General features: G+C 28.6%; 1 protein-coding gene across 2 annotated transcripts in view; it reads left to right on the forward strand.

Annotated features, from left to right (window-relative positions):
• nclb (PWP1 homolog no child left behind) overlaps nt 1-19,927 on the forward strand; it is a 29,036-nt gene that overhangs the window by 394 nt on the left and 8,715 nt on the right. For both annotated transcript variants that reach the window (XM_087159881.1, XM_087159882.1), the window contains exons 2-10: nt 26-84; nt 3,042-3,202; nt 6,039-6,124; nt 6,494-6,602; nt 8,007-8,114; nt 12,995-13,113; nt 14,677-14,738; nt 16,915-17,011; nt 17,154-17,215. In XM_087159881.1, coding sequence (XP_087016007.1) covers nt 26-84; nt 3,042-3,202; nt 6,039-6,124; nt 6,494-6,602; nt 8,007-8,114; nt 12,995-13,113; nt 14,677-14,738; nt 16,915-17,011; nt 17,154-17,215 — 863 coding nt within the window. The remainder of the gene's footprint in view (nt 1-25; nt 85-3,041; nt 3,203-6,038; nt 6,125-6,493; nt 6,603-8,006; nt 8,115-12,994; nt 13,114-14,676; nt 14,739-16,914; nt 17,012-17,153; nt 17,216-19,927) is intronic.

Below are 19,927 nucleotides of genomic sequence, written 5' to 3' on the forward strand. Positions count from 1 at the left end.
TTAAAATTATTTTCTTCTATTCTAGCTTCAATTGTCTCCTGAAGAACTGAAAAGTCTTATAAGTGATACTAAAGAACTGCAGAGGTATATACTTAATTAACGTTTTGTCAACAAATAATTCTATTACTATAAGAATTTATATTTATAATATATATGTATATATTTCTATTAGTATATTTTATATCTATAAGAGAGAAACAAAGTAGTTTCAGTTCATGTAAATTATTCTGCTTCAGATCAATATCTAAATAGAGGAAATGACCAAAAAGTGCGATGGTGTGTCTTTGGATCATCCCCAGGGATGTTTCCGCACCTTCACCAATAGCCCATTGTACATCTGTAGTGTGACGTAAATAAAGTACCTGCCTACCTAAATTTTATAATTGGTAAAAAAAAATTGTTTGACAGGTTTGACAATTACAGTTTATGTATTACCTCTGTTTATAGCATGTATTCATAGGTAAACTGTATCCTTTGCTGCACTAAAAAAAAACCAGTTAGAGGACTGTAAACTGAAATAGTGTTGATATTTGGTTGTTGGGCTTTCAATTTTTCCAGCAGTGTTTTCACTACAGCGCGAGAACGCTCGCATATTTTTTTCTTTTCTCGCATTAAAAAATTATTAATGTGAGAAGTTCACACACTCTATTAATCAATTTTAAAATACACGAATCTTTCGAATTTTGGAAAAAATTTTGTCTTCCGCCATTTTAAAAAAGACATGAAGAGAACTGGGGAAAAAACTGAGTCTTTTATAATAAGTTGTTTAAAGTTAGCTCTATTTTTAGCTGTTAATGAATTACCCAACTCCCTCATCGACAATTTACAGCAATTTGTAAAAATTGAAGACTGTGAAAGCTGCTGGAAGGCTTAACAAGAAACAGGGAAATAACTTCAACGAACTTCACTACTCTATAACAGAAATAATTGAAAAGCATATGCTGGCCAATGTAGAGGATAGGAAAGTGTGTGCACAATGCTACAAATTTAATTATAGTGATTTCGAATAGTTCAGCATCTGTTGCAAGGTCATTTAGCACCCATAACCGAATTAAAACAAAATATCGTAACAGATTGACTGATGAGCATTTGAGCAACCTAATGAGAATAGCTAATGAAAGGGTAGATATAGAACATTTTCCGTATGATGATGCAGCACAAATATTCAATGGTTTAGAAATTAGATTATGTTAAAAATGCATTATAATTAAAGAAATACAGTACAGTACCCGTTATCCGGAAATCAGAAAACCAAAAAACCGGAACAAAATTCGATAAATTTTCTCGCCATTTTTTTTAAAAAAAGAATTTTTCCTCGTGAGATTTTATGATTTTTCTTTCTTTTTTTAAAGATGTTTACCTTACCATCATTTTGGAAATAATCATTAGTGTATTACTTCATCGTTTTTTCTTATTTTTAAGATTATTTCCAAATTTTTTTTTAGTTGGGTTTAACAATTAAAAAAACGGCTTTTTGTAGCGATTCAGAAAACTGGAAAAATCAGTTATCCGGAATAGCGATGGTCCTGACCATTCCGGATAATCAGTTTCCTACTGTGTTTTTTTTCCAAGTTTATTCGTGTTTTATTAATTTTTAGAAATCTCACTTAACTTTTTGTAATCTCACTCAGATTTTGTGAAAGGGTGAGAAATTCTCTCCCGTTTTTTTTTTTTCCTGTAATGAAAACACTGTCTAGATAATAAAGTATAAATTCTCAAGTTATCACTTCTTGTCTCGCTTGATTAACAACAATTTTGTCATGAATTCATAGCAAATTTAATTTATCGCTTTGTATAATTTTGAACCTTTAATTTCAACGGTATATTGTGAAAAACAAATGGTCTTGTTTAAGATATAAATCAATGTTTAAAATATTATTAAATTGGCAAATTAAAAAGTTGCAATCTAATATATATTATGCTCTGATTTTAATTTTCTTAGTGCAATTTATGAATCATATTTCATAAACTATTGATTTTAAAAGCCTAGAAATACCTCATGAATAGTACTAAGCATAGAAATACCTCATGAATAGTACTAAGGGAAATTTAAATCAGTACTTATACATTAACTTGGTACAATAAATAAAAAAAAAAAACTTGCACCAAAATAATCTCATATTTAAAAAAAGTTTGTTACAACTAAATTATATAATTTTAACGTTATAGTAACGTTTTAAGAATTAATATTTTAATAGGTTTATTTTTTAAAAAAAGAAAATGTTTATACAAGCATTAAAAAAGACTATAAAGTTTTTCAATTTTTGCTGGCAATGAGACAAGCAGTCCATTTTTCCCATAAGATTGCAATTTTTATGATGCTATAGGTGATGTAACAATCTTCATTTGAAGGAAAAAAAAGTTTTTTACTTTTTGTTTTGCAAACTCATTATTGGCGAGAGGATACACTGAAAATTTTCATGTTTCCCTTTTATTCCCAGAATTTTATTTTTTCCCTTTTACTCCCAGAATACTATTCTTTGGGTGCAGTTTAAAATTCAACAGGCTATTATGGAAATGTTGCTTAGTTACTTGTGGTAATCGATACTTTTGGCATTGTTATGTAATAGGATGCTAATGTAGGTACTGTGGTAGTATTAGCTTTTTTATGGCCCCCAAAAGGGAATAGTATTGTTTTTCTTTTCATGCTATGTTGACCATCTATAAGTAATTCAGTAAAAGCTTGTTGTATTATGCTTCATTGTAATTTGTAGTGTTGCTCTGTATATTTGCTAAAAACAAAGAATATCTAGGAACTAGACTCCTTGTATATTTAAGAAGTTAGAAAAACTTATAGATTTTTTTTCTTCTAAAAATTGATTAGGAATCCTATATCGAGCTGAGTAACATTTTGAAATAAAATGCTATGCTACACACAAAATAAACTTTGAATCATAATTTTATTTAATGTAGCATAGTTGTTTATTTTCTATCAATTTCTTTCAAAGTTTTAAATTAAAATTTATTCAAAATTGTTACTTTAAATAGCTTAGTTATCATAGACTACTTTATTCATTTTGTACTGCTTATATTATATCTAGAAAAGTTGAAGATGATGATGCATCTGAGTCTGATGCTACTTGTGATGAACATGAAGACATTGCTGAAGAAACTGAGACTTTAAATGATGAAGAGGACAAAGTTGAAAAAGAGGAGGAGGACTTTGACAAAAGATATAATTTAGATTCATATGATAATGATGGTATAAATAAATGTATTTAATATATTAGGATTATTGTTTTTAAATTTTATTAAAAAAAAATTTTTAACTGTTGAAAAAATTATGGCATAATATTAATTTTTTATATTAAATTTTATATGAATAAATATTTTATTCAATTCACATCTTAGTTCAGAAGACAGAAGTATATATATTTGTTATTACTCTTTGTCTCTTTCTTCGATTGTTGATAATTTTCTAAACAAAAGATATTGGTTTAACATATTTGTTTTACTTATAATTATATAAGTACTTAATTTTCATCATTATTTAAAATGTCTTCTATTTCTTACTTTTTTGGTATTTGACCCCTTCCTTCTCGCTCCCATCGAAATGAAGGGGCAAAGTTTTGCCCTCTATCTCTTGTACTTGTGATTTTTTTTTTTTTTTGGACTGAACTATTCAAAAGTAACGCACCAAAAAGAATAAAACAATCTATTTCTTATGTTTAAAATTATGTTTGTTTCTTAATCTATGTGCCAGGTGGCCATACTAGACTATTTGTAATGTATTTAGAAATAGTCAGTATATTTTAAACTAGATTCAGTCATTTATCAAACATGTACATACACTTACAAAATTTCCACTGTTCGTCAGTTCTGCATTCCCTTCAGAGTCCTTGATAACCATTCCCTTCAAAGTCCTTGAGGTGAACTGCTTAGTTTTTATTTTGATAATTAAGAGCCCTTAAAAATACTTTATTTTGGCCCAAGGTTTTTAAAAATCCTTAATTCTCAGTATCACTAGATTTCCATTGACTTAACTTGCAACCAATGTATTGAAGAAAAAGCAAGAAAAAATAAATGAATAATTAAAAAAGGGAGAGAGACATTTTACAAAGATGTGTTAGACATAAAAAGGGACTGTTAATGGTCTATTTTAAGAATGTTGCAGTCATTAATGGAAAAGTGTCCAATTTCATATTCTATTGTTAAAAATGCCCCTTGCTTTTTGACCAAAACAAAATAGCATTTCAAACAGTGAAATATCAAAAATCCCTTAACCCACTGGCGGTGGAAATGGGCAAAATTGGGAGAATGTTTCTCCCCTACACACAGTTCCCCTATCAGTTAACATGGGAAAACCGGTTTTGCTATGCAGAGAAGACTGCAGGTTAAAATGCGACTTTTTACGTGCAGAACCGTCAGTGGGTTAAATGCATTTTATTATATTTAATGGATAAAAGTCTAAAACCTTCTAAGTATGTAAATGAAGTTAATTTCTAAATATGGAAACAAAATGGTAAAATGTTCCTTTTCTGATTTCAAAACCTCTACTCTAAAGAACAAAGATTGGATATGTTTTTTATCAATATTTTTCTGGCGACAAAGAAAAATAGAGAAAACCTTAGAGCATTGTCAAATTCATGCTAATTATATCTCATGGCCAGGTTGCTGTGGGCTTTGGGTTGCTGTGGGGTTTTCTACAAATAAAGCTCTGGAAATAGAAAATTTTAACGAAAACTACATTGCTCAAAAACTTATTATGGAAGCTATTAAGAAGGTAGAGGGTGTATTTGACAACAGTGAGTAACACCAAGGATATGAAACATTCAGTTCAATGTGCACGACAAATATATTTAGATTTTCTTTAATGTCAGATGAAGGAAAAATGAAAGAACAGTCAAGTAATAAAAGAAAACAATTGGTTGAGAAAATTTATTTTCCTCCAAGCTAAAAGAAAATGCTGTGAAGAGGGTGTAAAAATTATGCATATGTCTTTTGCTACTTTTACTGATGAATTGGAGGAAAAAAACCTTCCATTCTTTTTCAAATTAAATGCCTTAAGAAAAGATGAAATAGAATTTTTTTTAAAAACTGGAGTCTGTAGCAAAAACTATTTAAAAAAAAAAAAAAACAGTGAAGAAATAAATAAGTGTGTATGATATTTCAATGTGTGTTAAATAATTGTAAATTTTTAAAATGTAGCAAATTTTTTTTTAAAATTCCCAATTGTGCTAAAAAGTAGACGCAGTTCTGTTATAATTACAATTGTTTATTTAATACTTGTAATATAGTAAAGATAATTTTATTATTTTTATTAGTAAGGTAAGTAATACTGTCACTGATTATATGTATATTTGATGATTAAAAATTATACTATTTTTAAGATCATTATTATTATTATTTTTAAATCTTTAAAAGTCATTCATTTTTGCTTTGATAACAGAATAGGTACCCTGACTTAGTTTTTTATAAATGTCTGAATATAAAATATAGACACTTTTAAGACCGTTTTCTTTAAAATCATGTGACCATTAAAGGGCTAAATTGCAATTGAAAATAATAATCAATTAGCATTAAATAAATAAACAATTGGTGAGGAATAAGCTTTTTTCCCCCAAATGAGCTTTGCTCTTTAATGTTAAACTATTAAAGATAAACTTATAGTAATATTATTATACTGTACTTATGTAATTAATTTATAAATCTTTTCTTCTATTATTTGTATTCATGACAGATGTTATGACTGAATATTTTTAAATTAAAAGAAAAAAAAATGATGAGAACATGGCAATGTAAATTTGTCTGCATATTAAGATATTGATGAGTTTTACTTGAAAGACTTAGAGATTTTGATGATCGGAAATTGAAAGCTTTTCTTTTATCGAAATTAGTTGTCCGTCATAATTTAAAATTTGTAAGCTTAGAAATTTGATCAAAAAATAGTTCTTTTAATTTGCTGGCATATCTCTGGTCATAATGGTGTCAGATAATTGAGATTCAAATGTAATGTAGGAACACAGATGTTAATTATTTGTTGTACAAGCTCTAAAACTTATGTTGAAACTTAAGAAGCTACTTTGTTATTGTTTCAGGAGAAGATCAGCCATTTATGAATATTTCTGATGTTGCTACATTTATTGACAACAAAGAAGACACTTATATAACAGATCATGATGCTGTGAGTTGTTAAATTGCAACGTGAATTCTTTTTATTATTTTGCAATGTAATTGCAAAATAATAAAAAGAATTTTAATGTGAAATACAAAATAATTTAAATTAAAAAATTTGACTATTTGTAGAATGTCTCTGTTAAATTTGTAGGAAATAGAATATTAAGATCATATATTTTTCATGATAAATATGTTAAAATTTTATAAAAATTGAAATAAAAGTAAAATTGATAAAAATCTATGAACAATTGAAGTGTTACACTTGGTGTTTTTTCTCCTTCTAGCATGTTTAATTATTAAGTATATCTTTTTTTCATGTGTTTTTGTGTTGCATTTTAATTGCAAACATGAAAATTTATCTATATTTATTATTAAGGTTAAAGAAGATGAAAATGATGATGAAGAGGATTTCATTATAAAAGACAGTGATAATTTGCTCCTTGTTGGACACATTGAAGAGGAAAGCTCTGTTCTGGAAGTTCATGGTACTTTATTATCTGATTTTTACTATTTATACTTTTCTAGAAACATGTACATTTTTGTTTTAATCTGAAAAGAAAATATTTTATTTGCTGTTAAATATATTGAAGACTAAAGGTATATTTTATGTTACTTCATTTATTGTACCAAAATGTCAGTCATCGAGTAAAAGCTGTCTTCGTGTAATGTAATTCCATGAGGCCATAAAAATTCCTGCAAAATAATTTCAAATGCGAATAATAAAATTTGCAAGATTTAAATCACTTGATTTTTTTTATAATCACGGATTTAAGTTAGTTTTTTTATGCAACATAATTTATTGTTAAAAGTTTTTTTTTTTCCTTATGTATGATTTTAGTGATAATGAAGGTTTTATTCAAGGAAGTTAAGAGAGGAGGTTATCTATAAATTATTTGATTTTCAAAACTAATCTAGTAAATAAAAGAGAAAGATTTAGTGTGAATAAAAATAGCATTTTTCATTTGTTGTATGTGAAATATTTGTTGTTTAATAATCATTTTTTAATTAGTTTTTGTTTATTAAAATACAAGTCCTTTTAAAAAAATTTTCAAAAAGTGTATTTATTGTACATAAATAGAGATAGACTTGTAATTGATTGATTTTTTTAAATGTTTTCTCGTCTAAATTAATTTTTTCTTCATTTGATATCTATAATGGACGAATTTTTCTTTCTGCCTTATTAATTCATGAAGTTGTTGAGCTTGAATAAAAATAACTGTGTAATAATTTTTCCAATAATTAGTTTTTAATGAGTAAATAATCTTTATTAAATATATTTATATTTTAATCATATTATAATGTTGCTAATGCTATTTATCTCAGCTTTGAATGGCGGATTTTAAAAAAAATCATAAAAATCCTATTTAAATAAGAAATATCCATTTTTTTATTTATAAAAAAAATGTCATTTTTACCTTTTTTCTCTTTGAAAAGGCAGAAACTCTCTGCAAGAACAGAAATCTAATATAATTTTTGTTCTTTTGAATAACAAAAATCGTACTTTAATGTAAAAATAGTAATGCTATTCTTGTAATGTTGAGTTAATAATAGAAATGAAACGCTTACATGATATTTATTAATAGGATACCTTTTTATTACCGTGTGGCAGAATCGCGTTGACATGGCAGATTGTCGCAGAGCATTGCAGAGTTCTTGCAGAAAGATTTTTTTGGGGGGGAAACAAAATTTTGGTTTTCTTTTCTGCAGAAATTTACACGTTAAAATTTTGAATTATGCATTTAAATAATCCCTTTTTTTCACATTCAATTTACAGCGATAGTATCGTAAATCCATGTAGTGCTTCGATGCATTTTTTATTTCGTTGTATTAAATTAGGTTTAGCTCAAAGAAATTTATTTCCGCATTTCACGTTTTAAAAACTTTTTTAGTGTATAATAAAGAGGAAGATGCGTTCTATGTTCATCATGATATTGTTTTGCCAGCTTATCCATTGGCCTTAGAATGGTTAGATTTCAGTCCATCAGATGAAGAAAAAGGTATGATTTCTCATATTTTTCAGTCTTTTTTTTAAGTCTACATAATTATTATATTTTAATTATTCCAGCCTTATGTTTGATGCAAAATTATTTTTATTGCGATTGCACATATCATTTATACAGTTATTACTGAGCTCTTACACTTAGTTAAAAACTATTGCAGTTTACAAAATTTAAATATGGTTTATAAATACAGTAAGAGTAAGGTTTATGTAGTTTTAGTGTAGTGTACAGTGATTCTGCTTCCTTGCTATAGCTCAGGAGTTTCCAACTAACATGAGGCCGGGGGCCACAATTAAAAACACAAATCAAATGGCGGGCCGCTACTTTATCAAAATTTTATGTAGGACACTTTTATGTTTGAAGGCGCATTAAATATTACTGTCAGAATTTTACCAAGTTGTACAAAACAAAAGCATTGAATTACAAATTAAGTAAGAAGCAGATTTTTAAAAATATTTAATTGCATATTTAAAAAATCGGGCTACAATTACTTTAATGTGAACCTATGTATTAAACAATTAATGTGCAACAGATATCTAATTGTTAAGATATAAAGCTTTGAAAAGGTTGGTATTAAAACTTATATAGTAGCGCACAAAATGTTCAATGACAAAATTGAGGTTTGTCTGCAGCAATCACCAGAGAATAGATACCGTATTTTTCGGCGGAAGCGCCGCGGCGCTTTCGAAAAAAAAGTTGTTTTTTTCCTACATGCGGCGCTTCCGATGCAGCGGCGCTTACGACGAAATATTTTTTAGTAGCAAAAAAATTTTTCAAGGAAAGTTATTTAAGATGAAATAATTTTCTGAGAGAAAGACTATTAAAAAAAAAATTAATAACGAAGTCGACGAAATATTCGCCCGTATCGCGATCTGCTGCAGAACATCGGCAATTGTAATTTGAGCGAACAGAAAAGGAAGTAATAGGACCCTAAATCCGACACTCACGGGACTGACGAAATGCCGATTTTTGGATCTCTTTCGGAAATTCCAATATGGGCCCCTAATATTACTATAATTCAATTCCATTGTTAATTTCAGAAAAACCGATAAATTTAGTCAAGTTTCGATCGTAGATTATGATGGGGTGAATTTAAAACTGGCCCATCTAAAGAAATTTTACTAATCAAAATAATAATCTATATAATATAATCAAGAAGAAATATTTCGAATCCTATGAAGAAGAAATAATCGTTTCTTCTTTGGAGCGAGATCATAGTTCTCGTTTTTTCTTTTAGATAACATTTTGTTTTAACAAAAGACGCTTACCTCGCAAGAAAAAAAAAATAAAAAAAAGCTAACAAGGAACTACAAAAAAAGAAAAAAAATTTAACAATTATTGCTAAGAAACTAACAATGAATAACAACAAAAAACAAGCGAAAAACTAATAACGTTAAAAAAAAAGAAACAAGCAAACAACTATTAGCAAGAAAAAAAACAAGCTCACTATTTACAAAGAAAAAAAACCCAACAAATTAGCAGTTAATAACTAATAAAAAGCGGCAAAATAAAAAATTAATAAATCGAATAAAAAACCGCAAAAGGGATAGAATTCATTTTGTTGTCTACATGGTAGTTTCAATGTCAACTGGGTGTGGCCAATTTATGGTCAAACAGAGGAGGGAGAATTGGGGGCGAATCAGTAAAGTGCAAGCCTAGCTGTCAAGATTGATTGATCAGTTTTTTCCAACTTGCATTTCTTTATTTTGTTCATTGGAAATGCAGATGTTTTATTTTAAACTGCTTAAGAAACAGATGTTTCCTTTGACACAGATTTTTTTTTTCAAGCTTCTTTTTTATTTTTAAAAGATAAAATAAAGTAAGTTACTTCAACAGAATAAAATTCCAAATAAAAAGAATATAGCTGATTTTTTTTTTATCTTATCAATATAAATTTCTTAAAAAAAAAAGAAAAAAAAATTAGATCAGATTAAGTGCTGAATTTTGGAATGCTGGATTAGGGGTCCCATACCCTTTTCTTTTCCCCAACCCCTTTAAAATATAACTGATTGATTTCTCCTAATCAGCTCCAGTAGAAATGACACGTGGAGGAGGTGGGGTACACCCCTCTTTTAAACATTTTCTTCTCTTTCTAGTTGAGTCACATTGGGTTATTTCCATTGAAGGAGAGGGCATTCTACCCACTAAAATTCCACCCCCTAAGATTGTGAAAGTGAAACTTATTTCCTCTTCTCTCATTCCTTCAGAATTTTTTTGGGGCTTGTTTAGTTATTTATTATTCTTGTTATTGTTAGTTATTTCGTTATTATTAGCTGTTTCGTTATTATGTATTAGTTTTTCCTCAAATTGTTAACGGTAATAAATTTTAAAATCTTTTTATTTTAAAATTTTTCATATAATAAATTTTTATTTTACTTTTCTTATTACATTGTTTTACTGATTTCTGTAATCAGTTCAGCGTAGCTACTGCACATATAAATAATTTTTTTGCTGTTCTTCTGTTCTTTGGCGCGGTGCCAACTGGTAAGAACAACTTTATTTTATATCGTTTTGTTGTTTTCGTTTTTTGTTTTTTTTTTGCTGAAAAAGAAATTTTTTATTATAATTTAGAAATTAAAACTTTACTTTATGAAATGCATAAAAAATTTAAATTTTTTATTATACAGATATTCTAAATGGTAATTTAAAGGTCTCTTCTAAAAGGATGCTGATATGCCCGGTTTAGCGCCATTGCGGCGCTTACAATAACTTTTTTTTTAAAAATTTCAATTTTATCGATGTGCGGCGCTTGCGACGAAAAATACGGTATTTACATTTTAAATTTCAAACTTACAAATGTGTGTGTAAATATTTTCGTCCAAATAAAGTGGTTTCAAAAAGTTAAATCTAAGAATTTTTTCAAGAAAATTTCTGATACACACATGCTAAATTGTATTCACAAAATACAAAAAAAAATGTAATAAAAAAGCGCAACATACACTATTATTTTTGTGTTTGAATAAATATTTTCTTGGATGCAAAACCCGAGAAATAAATTTTTTGCATCGTCGGTATGATAAATTTCACAGAAACGAAGAAATTAGGTTTTTATTAACGTTTAGTTCGCTGGCCGCAAAAAAAGGCTTCGCGGCCCCTGGGCCGCCAGTTCGAAACCGCTGCTATAGCTCATCAAATACGTCTAAAATCTAAAGCAGGATGCAAAAATTAAACTCTTGTCTCCTGAGATACATAATTTTCCTGAGCAGAAAAAAAAAAAGGCCAGCTCAGAAGTTTTCTAGTTTAAGCACAAAGTTAATGAAATTTCTAAAAGAAAAAAATATAAGTTGTGGTGTGTCTGGAAAGTAAGTCCTGTTTTGGAAAAAATCCTATAAAAGGCGGAGCATTTCTGAAACTAGTTTTCTACAACATTGTTCAGATTTGCCATTATGGGAAATCAACTCGTCCATACCCTCTTCAAAGAAAAGTAAAACTGGCAGCAAAAACAGCCACTGTTGAACGTCCCTTTTTTTTATTCTCCGTTGATTCTCAGTCATCAATCTTATGCAAAATATTTTTATCTGTATAAACACTTATCATAAAGCAACCTTATTGTGAACCATCACTTTTGCAACCAAACCATCATGGACAACAGAAAGCTACTCACCAGTCTCGTGAGCGAGATCAGCAATTTTTTTAAACATTTTGAAGTTCACTAACATATATAAATGCAACAAATTGGTCTTTTGTTGTTTCATTTATCGAAGGATGGAGTACCTATAAATGTGCTTATTATTAATATTAGATGGATAGAGAATTTATTGTCTGCTAACTTTCGCAGATCATTTCTTTCTTTCTTTCTTTCTTTTTTTTTTTTTAAGGAAATCTCAGACTTCTTTTCCTTCTATGTTTGGATTTTTAAAACATATTTTAAATTATAAATTTATTTTATTTCACATAAAACTTTATATTTTAGACATTGTATTTAAAAGATTTTAAACTTTAGCTTTGAGTAAAAATATCCTTAGAAATTTAAAACAAATAATATTTACCCTTAATGTGTAACTTTAAGATGGGTATTTATACTGTTTTTAATTATGACCCACGTTTAAAAAAAAAGGACCCAAAAATTTACCTGTAGTTTCCAAAATCTATCCAAATCACCAAACGTAAAATTTTTCCAGATCTTGCTGTGACAAATTTCTAAATAAATCAACACTGGAAATCTTTAAAACCACTTTTTAATATCTTTTTAAACAAATAATTGCGTGTAATGCACCTCAGGAGGTTTATGTTCTTTGTATTCTTCCACACTTGTGTGATCTTTTGTCCATTTTTTTTCCTTTTCCTCTACCATGTATATTTGCATCAAATATAATTTCCTGCATTGTTACTTTGTAATGAGTGAACTTTTTGTCAAAGAGTTTCTTAAATATATAATTTCCACTATAAAAGTCATAGCCCATAGTAAAAGCCCAAAGCTAAAAGTAAAACCCATATTGCACTGAAGTAAACTAACATTAAAATGTTTTGAAATTCTAAATCTATTTTATAACTCCTTGTTGTAAAATCTCCTTTCTTATGTTAAATTAAGTTAGTACCTATAAAATCAGTTTCTATTAGCTTTGTTTTATTTTAAATTTTACATTTTATGATTATTTCAGTAATTCAAAAGTTTATTTTCTCATTTTCTTATATAGTGAATTGTATTAGATAATACATATTTTGTTCATTTCTAGCTCAGTGGTCTTTGAAATCTAGATTTAAAGATGATTAAAACAAAACTTTTTATTTAACTAATACTGATTAATTAATTTATTAATTTGATAATTAATTATTATTAATAATTAATTATTAATTTGATTAATTAATTTATTTATTTGATTTAAAAAGGCATGTCCATTGTATTAAGTATTGACTACCATAACTCATTACTTTAGGTAACTATGTTGCTGTTGCTGACATGACACCAGTCATCAAAATTTGGGACTTAGATGTTGTGGAGATTTTAGAACCAGATTATTGTTTAGGCAAAGAGCTGAAAGAAAATAAGATGGAGGTATTGTCTCTCAAATAATACTAATTTTGTATAGCGAATTTAATTCAACGTAAAAAGATGTGGATGTTAATGAACAAAATTCAGCAAATAAATCTGAATTTGTATAAATCTAATTTAATTTCTGAATTTATGATTTTTACTTCACGAGAATCATGAAATTAGAACACTTTTTTCTTCTATTAGAATAATATTACGATTTTCAATTATAGTTATTGGGATCTTGAATAATTTAGCAATTTTAGATTTTGACGTTATTCTTCTACCCACTTCATTTAAAAATTTTAATTTCGGCTCTTAAGAAAAAACCTTTGAAAAGAAGTTTTGAAAAGTTATGGTTATCAGGTAATCAATATTTCACAATTCTTTTGACCATAGATTATGCCTAGGACCCCCTAGGTTGGGAATAGGTGGTCCTGTCATTCTTTTTTCCATTCAAAGAGAATTCAAGGTGTTTCATATTTATTGACAGCAGCATCAAAAGAAATAGTGGTTTAAAGAGTTTTCTCGAGACTTTTGTTAATCGATTGACTCGTTGTTGATAAAAATATGCATGTTTTGATAGCGTAAAAATCTCTAACACGTGTTTTTGTAGTGTTTTCCTGGGAATAAAATTTAAAAAACTGTAAGAAAATTTCAGTCACTATATTGGAATGAACGGCACAGTTCAGGCGTTCTAAAGAATGTTAAAATAATATTACATCCATGGAGCAATAAATATATAATAATAGCGATTATTATAATGGAAGGATTGCACTTATTGGGGGCAAATGTAGACTGTATTATGATTTGGTGTGATTTAAACTATGGTAATCTTAATTTTTTTCCTTGTTGTTAAAAAAAATATTTTTTTAAAAACTTTTTTTGGAAAACATTATTTATTGTTTGATTTTCAATTTTTGTATTTTATTTGTTATTTACTGCTATTATTTGGTTTGGTTCTAATTTACTGCATGCAAAACACATATTTTTCCTTTGAAAAAAGTTCGTGCAAAAAATATTGATGTAATTAAAGAAATCATGTACTCTTTTTACTAGGCACATATTTGTTGGCTTAATGCTTTTAATTCGATCTCTCATTTCCTCCAAGGTAAAAGCGTTTTCTTATTTTATATTAAAATAATATTGAACTGAAATTCAATACCAAATGACGTACCCAGGAATTTTTGAAAATGACATTCAATTCTGAGAAAAACGTTTTTTTAATAAACTTATATCCTAAGTTTTATTTAATATTCATAATTTTAAATATGAAGCAATATTCCATTTGAAATGTTTATTATGAGCAAATTTACAACTGATTAACAGAAATGTATTACAGTTTTTTCAGATGAGATTGTTTATTTTATGAAAATACATTAATAACTTAAATACTTAGTTTTAATAATATCAAAGGATTTTTTTAAAAATAAAAATAAGCATGAAATAAAATTACAGCTTTCCTAACATTACTTTCAAAACTTAATTTCTTAATCTATTTGAAAATGTTTTGCATTTCTTTCATTTTTTGTGTAATAATTTGTTTTTAAAAAGTTATCTCAGCTCTGAATTTCTTCATTCTTACAGAAAATAAAACGGAAATATCACACTGATGCAGTTATCAGCCTCTGTTGGAATAAACATACAAGGTAAAATATAACAAAATAAATACAGTCAAACCCCGCTATAGTGAACCTTCAAGGGACCGAAATTTTGGTTCACTATAACCGGGAGTTCACTATATTCGTTACATAGGCAATTTAATTAATGGTTCCCAAACTCCTCCCTTTTATTACACATTATTCAAATACATGACTGAAAAATATTATGTAGTAGCAGAAAATGTGTTATTTTTCATTACTCTTCGTCTTATGTGCAGAAAAAAATGTAGTAATTTTTAGCTGATGAGCAATCGTCAACATCAGATATGGAAACACTCTTCCCGACTCTCAGGTAATTTTTCCTGAATTTCTGTTATTCTGCTTTTTAAACTTGTCTAACCTGCCATTCGAGCACATAAAAGAAGTCTCATAAAATCGCTTAGCAAATTCATCAACATTTGTCCAAATACTGTAAAAAAAAAGATTGCGGCTTCTTCGAATGGTGAACCACTTCAGTAATGCTTCTTTAACATCCTTGTGATCTGCTTTTCTCAACTTTCTTATGCCATCTAAATTTTTTTTCACAAGCAGAAATTATTAATTGCCTATTTTTCCATATGTTACAAACTGCAGATTTGGATAGTTTATATTCCCTGCAAGTATCAACTTGATTGCATCCAATTTTAATTTTTCTGATAATGCCCATTTTATCATCAATGGAGAACGTTTTACGTTTACTGGTCACCATAGTTGAATTTGAGACACTTGTTTGCTGGCTTCTTTTTAACTGAACTCAGAGCAAAAAGGAGTTGAAATGAGGGCCGTATCAACACATATTAGTATCCAACCCTTTGACCAATAATGAATAATTACTCATTCCTTCTGGCAGAAAATGCATATTGATCCCACTGACACCCTACAGGTGCATTATCTACCTGGGTTAAAAACATCTGCTTGGATTGTTTAGGGATAGGAAAGTGAGATAAAAGAGCAAACAAGAAAAAATGCTTATCGCTACATTCCCTTCTATAGATGGTTTTAAACATCGGTATATGTATTTATTTTGAAGTAGAAATTTCAAAATTATTACAAAAAAAAATGAAAAAAATTAGAAAAAAGTTCATTATATCCAACTTCCTAACTTTTTTGGTTCACTATATCCACAAAAAATAACATTATACGTGTATAGCAAGGCACGGGACCGAACATTTCGTTCACTATATCCGTGAGTTCACTATAAACCGTGTTCACTATAGCGGGGTTTTACTGTAATATAATTTAAAGTAATAAAGATGTGTATATGAGACAAAGGTGACATCCAATTTTGTTAATTTGAAGAAAAAAAAACTTAATGCAAACTTTTTGCTCACATAAAGTGAGTGCAATTTTTCTGAAACTTTTTTTTCTCTTTCATTAAATATACATTCCTGAAATTGTTTTTCTTTTTTTACTTGTATGCTATAAAATTTTGGACATTAACGTATCAGTATTCTAGCTATTTATTAATTTTAGAAATACAATCATAATTATAATTAAAAATTTTAATTTTTTAAATATTAAAATTTTTATTGGAAAAATGTTTTGTCCTAATTTTTTTTCTATTTCCCTTTGAAAATGAATTTTTTCTTCCATATAATTATATTTATGCAATATTTACAACTAGGCAATACTATTATTAATTTCTGTGAGACTTTTAATTAGTTTTTATTCATTTGTTTATATGAAATTATTGGTGTTAATTAAGGTGTTAAAAAAAGTATCGACCATAAATCTTAAAGGAAATTTAAAAACAAATGTGAGGTATGCATTTACATTATTACGAAGTTATCATTCTTAAGATTCTTAAGGATATTTTTTAAACAGGTTTTATGCAAAAATACTGTATAAATACTATAATAAAAATACTGTACCGTATCTTTAATACTAATCCTTACTATTTTATAGTTTTTTTTGTTGTAAAAAAATAGTTATAGTGTGTGTGTTTTTTCAGTAGCAGTAAAAAAGATTTTACATCTCAAAAACATAGATTGTTTGATTTGCATTAATATAGATATAATAAATAATAATAATTTTCAGTTTTTTACTATTTGCAGTTGATTTCACAGTTAAATAATATTTGTCATCTAGACTAAAATTTTTAGAAAATATCAGTTGTATACATGGGTCCTAAGCACGTTCATTGTCTTTTAAAAACTGTGTAAAAATATGTTGTGGAACTTTTCAGAAATATTCTGGCCAGTGGTTCAGCCGACTCCTCTATTATTCTATGGGATCTTCAGGAAGGTAAACCACTAAAGAAACTTGACTTGCATGATAATAAAGTAATTTTCTTTCATTTATTTATTTTATAATTTACATTTATGATAAAATTTTTCGGGATTTTGGATTATTGTTGAAAAAATAATATGATTATTATTTTTTAAAATATAATTATTAGGATTAATTATGTGTTATATTGAATAGGTACAATCACTGCAGTGGCATCCTTTTGAGACTTCTTTCCTGTTGTCAGGAAGCACTGATGGGTAAGTAATAAGACATTAATATTTTATGCTGATTGTACTGTCGAATAATAATAATAACTGTGTCTTGAGCATTTTTTATTTATTTTAGCAAGGTAGAACTTTTCAGATTTGGCTTAAATACGAGGGGAAAAAGCTGGAGTAATTTTTGCTTTAACTTTGTATTACATTTTCAAATCAGCAATAAATAAATATGACTGTTGTTTTCTATGAATAAATAACATATTTGAATGAATATATTAAACATTATAAAAAATGGAGTGCAAATAATTTATTTCCATAAATCTATTTTGTGCTATACTTAATGATCCTATGTTTTTAGGAATTTTAGCACTCTTTGGTATAAATTAAGTTTTATAGCTTAGCCTAAACAAAACTTGCAACTGTTTGAATTTTACAGACTCTCTTTAGTAAATAATACATATTTATTAAAACCAAACTCAGTGGTGCGACAACCCATAGAGGGCCTAGGCCTACTGTGCCCATCTTAGTTTTCTTGACCTTGGGCTCTGGAGTGCAGGAGTAGATGTTCCGGTCAGGTGGTCAGCCGAACACGGAACCCCCAGTGCTTAGCTCCCAAGCATGCTTGGTACTCATTTATCACCCACTGAAGGGATGAAAGGCTGAGCCAACCTTGCCCGACCCGAAGATCGAGCCCAGGACCTGTGGCACGGGAACGCGAAGCGCTACCACTCAGGCACCGGGCGTCACATATTTATTAAACAAGTACTAAAAATAGAAAACAATAAAAAACTCCTACTTGTACATTTCCCCCCGTTTTAATCCTTTGGTGATTTCTTTCAACACTTTGAAATGTAGATATCTAATATTTTTAAAAGTTATTAATCTTGTTATCCGGTTGCCATAGCACCAAGAGAACTAGAAAAATACAGAAAATTTAAAAAGTCATAAAAAAAACAGTAAAAATGTTGGTAATTTCCTACTTTTTTTTTTAAACTGAAAAATACAGGGACTATTGCTTCAGTTTTTTTTCCATTGAAAGAAGAGCTGATCTCTTTAAACATTGAAAAAAATAAAAAGTGTAGCCATAGTTCACATCACAAAAGAAGAAAAAGTAGCCATCACAGCTGTTCAACTACGGAAGCTCTTCAATCAACAATTTCTTTGCGTTAGTTCTTTCTCCTTCCCCATGGAAATCCCACATAGGTAGTTACATAGATATGTGGCATTTCTTGATTTAACTCCAGTTTGCTGTATGGGTGAAGAACATAACTAGAATAAATTTTTTAGTGGGAAACTGTAATAGCTACATTTAGTCCTGCTTTGATGTAGCAGTGTTGTAGTTTACAGTTGTTTTGCTGCTCATGTGTCAGTTTTTAAGTATCGTAAGAACAAGCTGCTCAAAATCCATATTTAATGCAGATTAATAGGGTTTTTTTTTAAATATTTTATAACTGTCCTTAAACAGCCGACCCAATTTTTGGTTTACGACAACTATTGTTCAACTCCGTAGCCTTGTAATTTTGAACTAATCCAGAAGACAAGGAAACTCCTGGATCAGTACCCCCAGAGGTATGATTTGTCATGAAAACATCGAGAACTTTGTGACTAGACAGATTTAACGTGCATCAGTCACCATTTACTATACGGGGGGAGTCTTCGGCCAGCGGGGATCAAACCCACAACTCTTAGACATGGGCCCACTGCCCTACCAACCAGTCTATCCCAGCCCAGAGATTGGCAGGATGAAAATATCTATCCAGATATCGTCAAATGGATGGCAGAAGCCCCAGACAATCTATTTCACTTTGCAAACGAATTATAAGCCTCAACAAAATGGGAAAACTGGCACTTACAATCTATGCAACTAGCGAAAGGTGCAATCAGTGGTGTACCATTTAACAGAAAACATCTATATGGAATTTTGTATTGAAAAAGTATGGAAATAAATAGTACTTCAACTCTGAGAATATCAACAAATCTATGTGAGATTGTAAATTAAACCGTTGCTAAGAAAAAGAAAATAAAAGTAATGACTGTAAAATCTATAGAAATTAATTCTCAAATATATGGGTTAGCCAAAAGAAAAGATTGTTAATTTTGCTTTGACATTATTTTTTTAAGTAACTTTAAATTTTTATTATGATAGCAAAATTGTTGCTTTTTATTTTTTTTCTTCAGATTTTTAAATTTTGTATGATTTGTTAGAGAGCTTAATGTAAGTTATGAATATTGTCATTCTCCCTTAACTTGTGTAGTGCATTTTCCGGCCTTGCTATATTCTAAGCATAAGTTCTTTTTTTTTCTTCTTTTGATTATTTAAATATTAACAATGAACATTCTGTAACCATAATATTTTTATTTCAAGTAGTGAAGTATTGAGGGAGTATTGTTTTCCTAAAAACAAGTGAACGCTGTGGTTGCGTGTTACTCCTAATATGCTTGCAGGGAAAGACAGCGCATGTATTTTTTTTTTCAGTTTTGAGCAATAACCCTGTATTATCTAACAGATACAAGAGCAAATTGTTTAATGGCCATCAGCTGCTGAACATTTTATATCTGGCACTTTCCACATTCTTCATGTGGCAAATTAAACTGACAACATTGAGTCCTTTTTTTAAAAAAAACTACTACAAGCATTCACTAGCTTATTAAGCCTCAGCCTTTCATACCTTTGGTAGGTTGATAAAATGTGTACCAAGTAGGCTTGGGAACTTGGAGGGGGGGATCCTCGTTCGGTTGACCACCCAACCG

Source organism: Parasteatoda tepidariorum, chromosome 3, assembly GCF_982258835.1.
Source record: "Parasteatoda tepidariorum strain Cologne lab strain chromosome 3, Ptep-v5.0, whole genome shotgun sequence".
In the NCBI taxonomy this organism is placed as follows: Eukaryota; Metazoa; Arthropoda; class Arachnida; order Araneae; family Theridiidae; genus Parasteatoda; species Parasteatoda tepidariorum.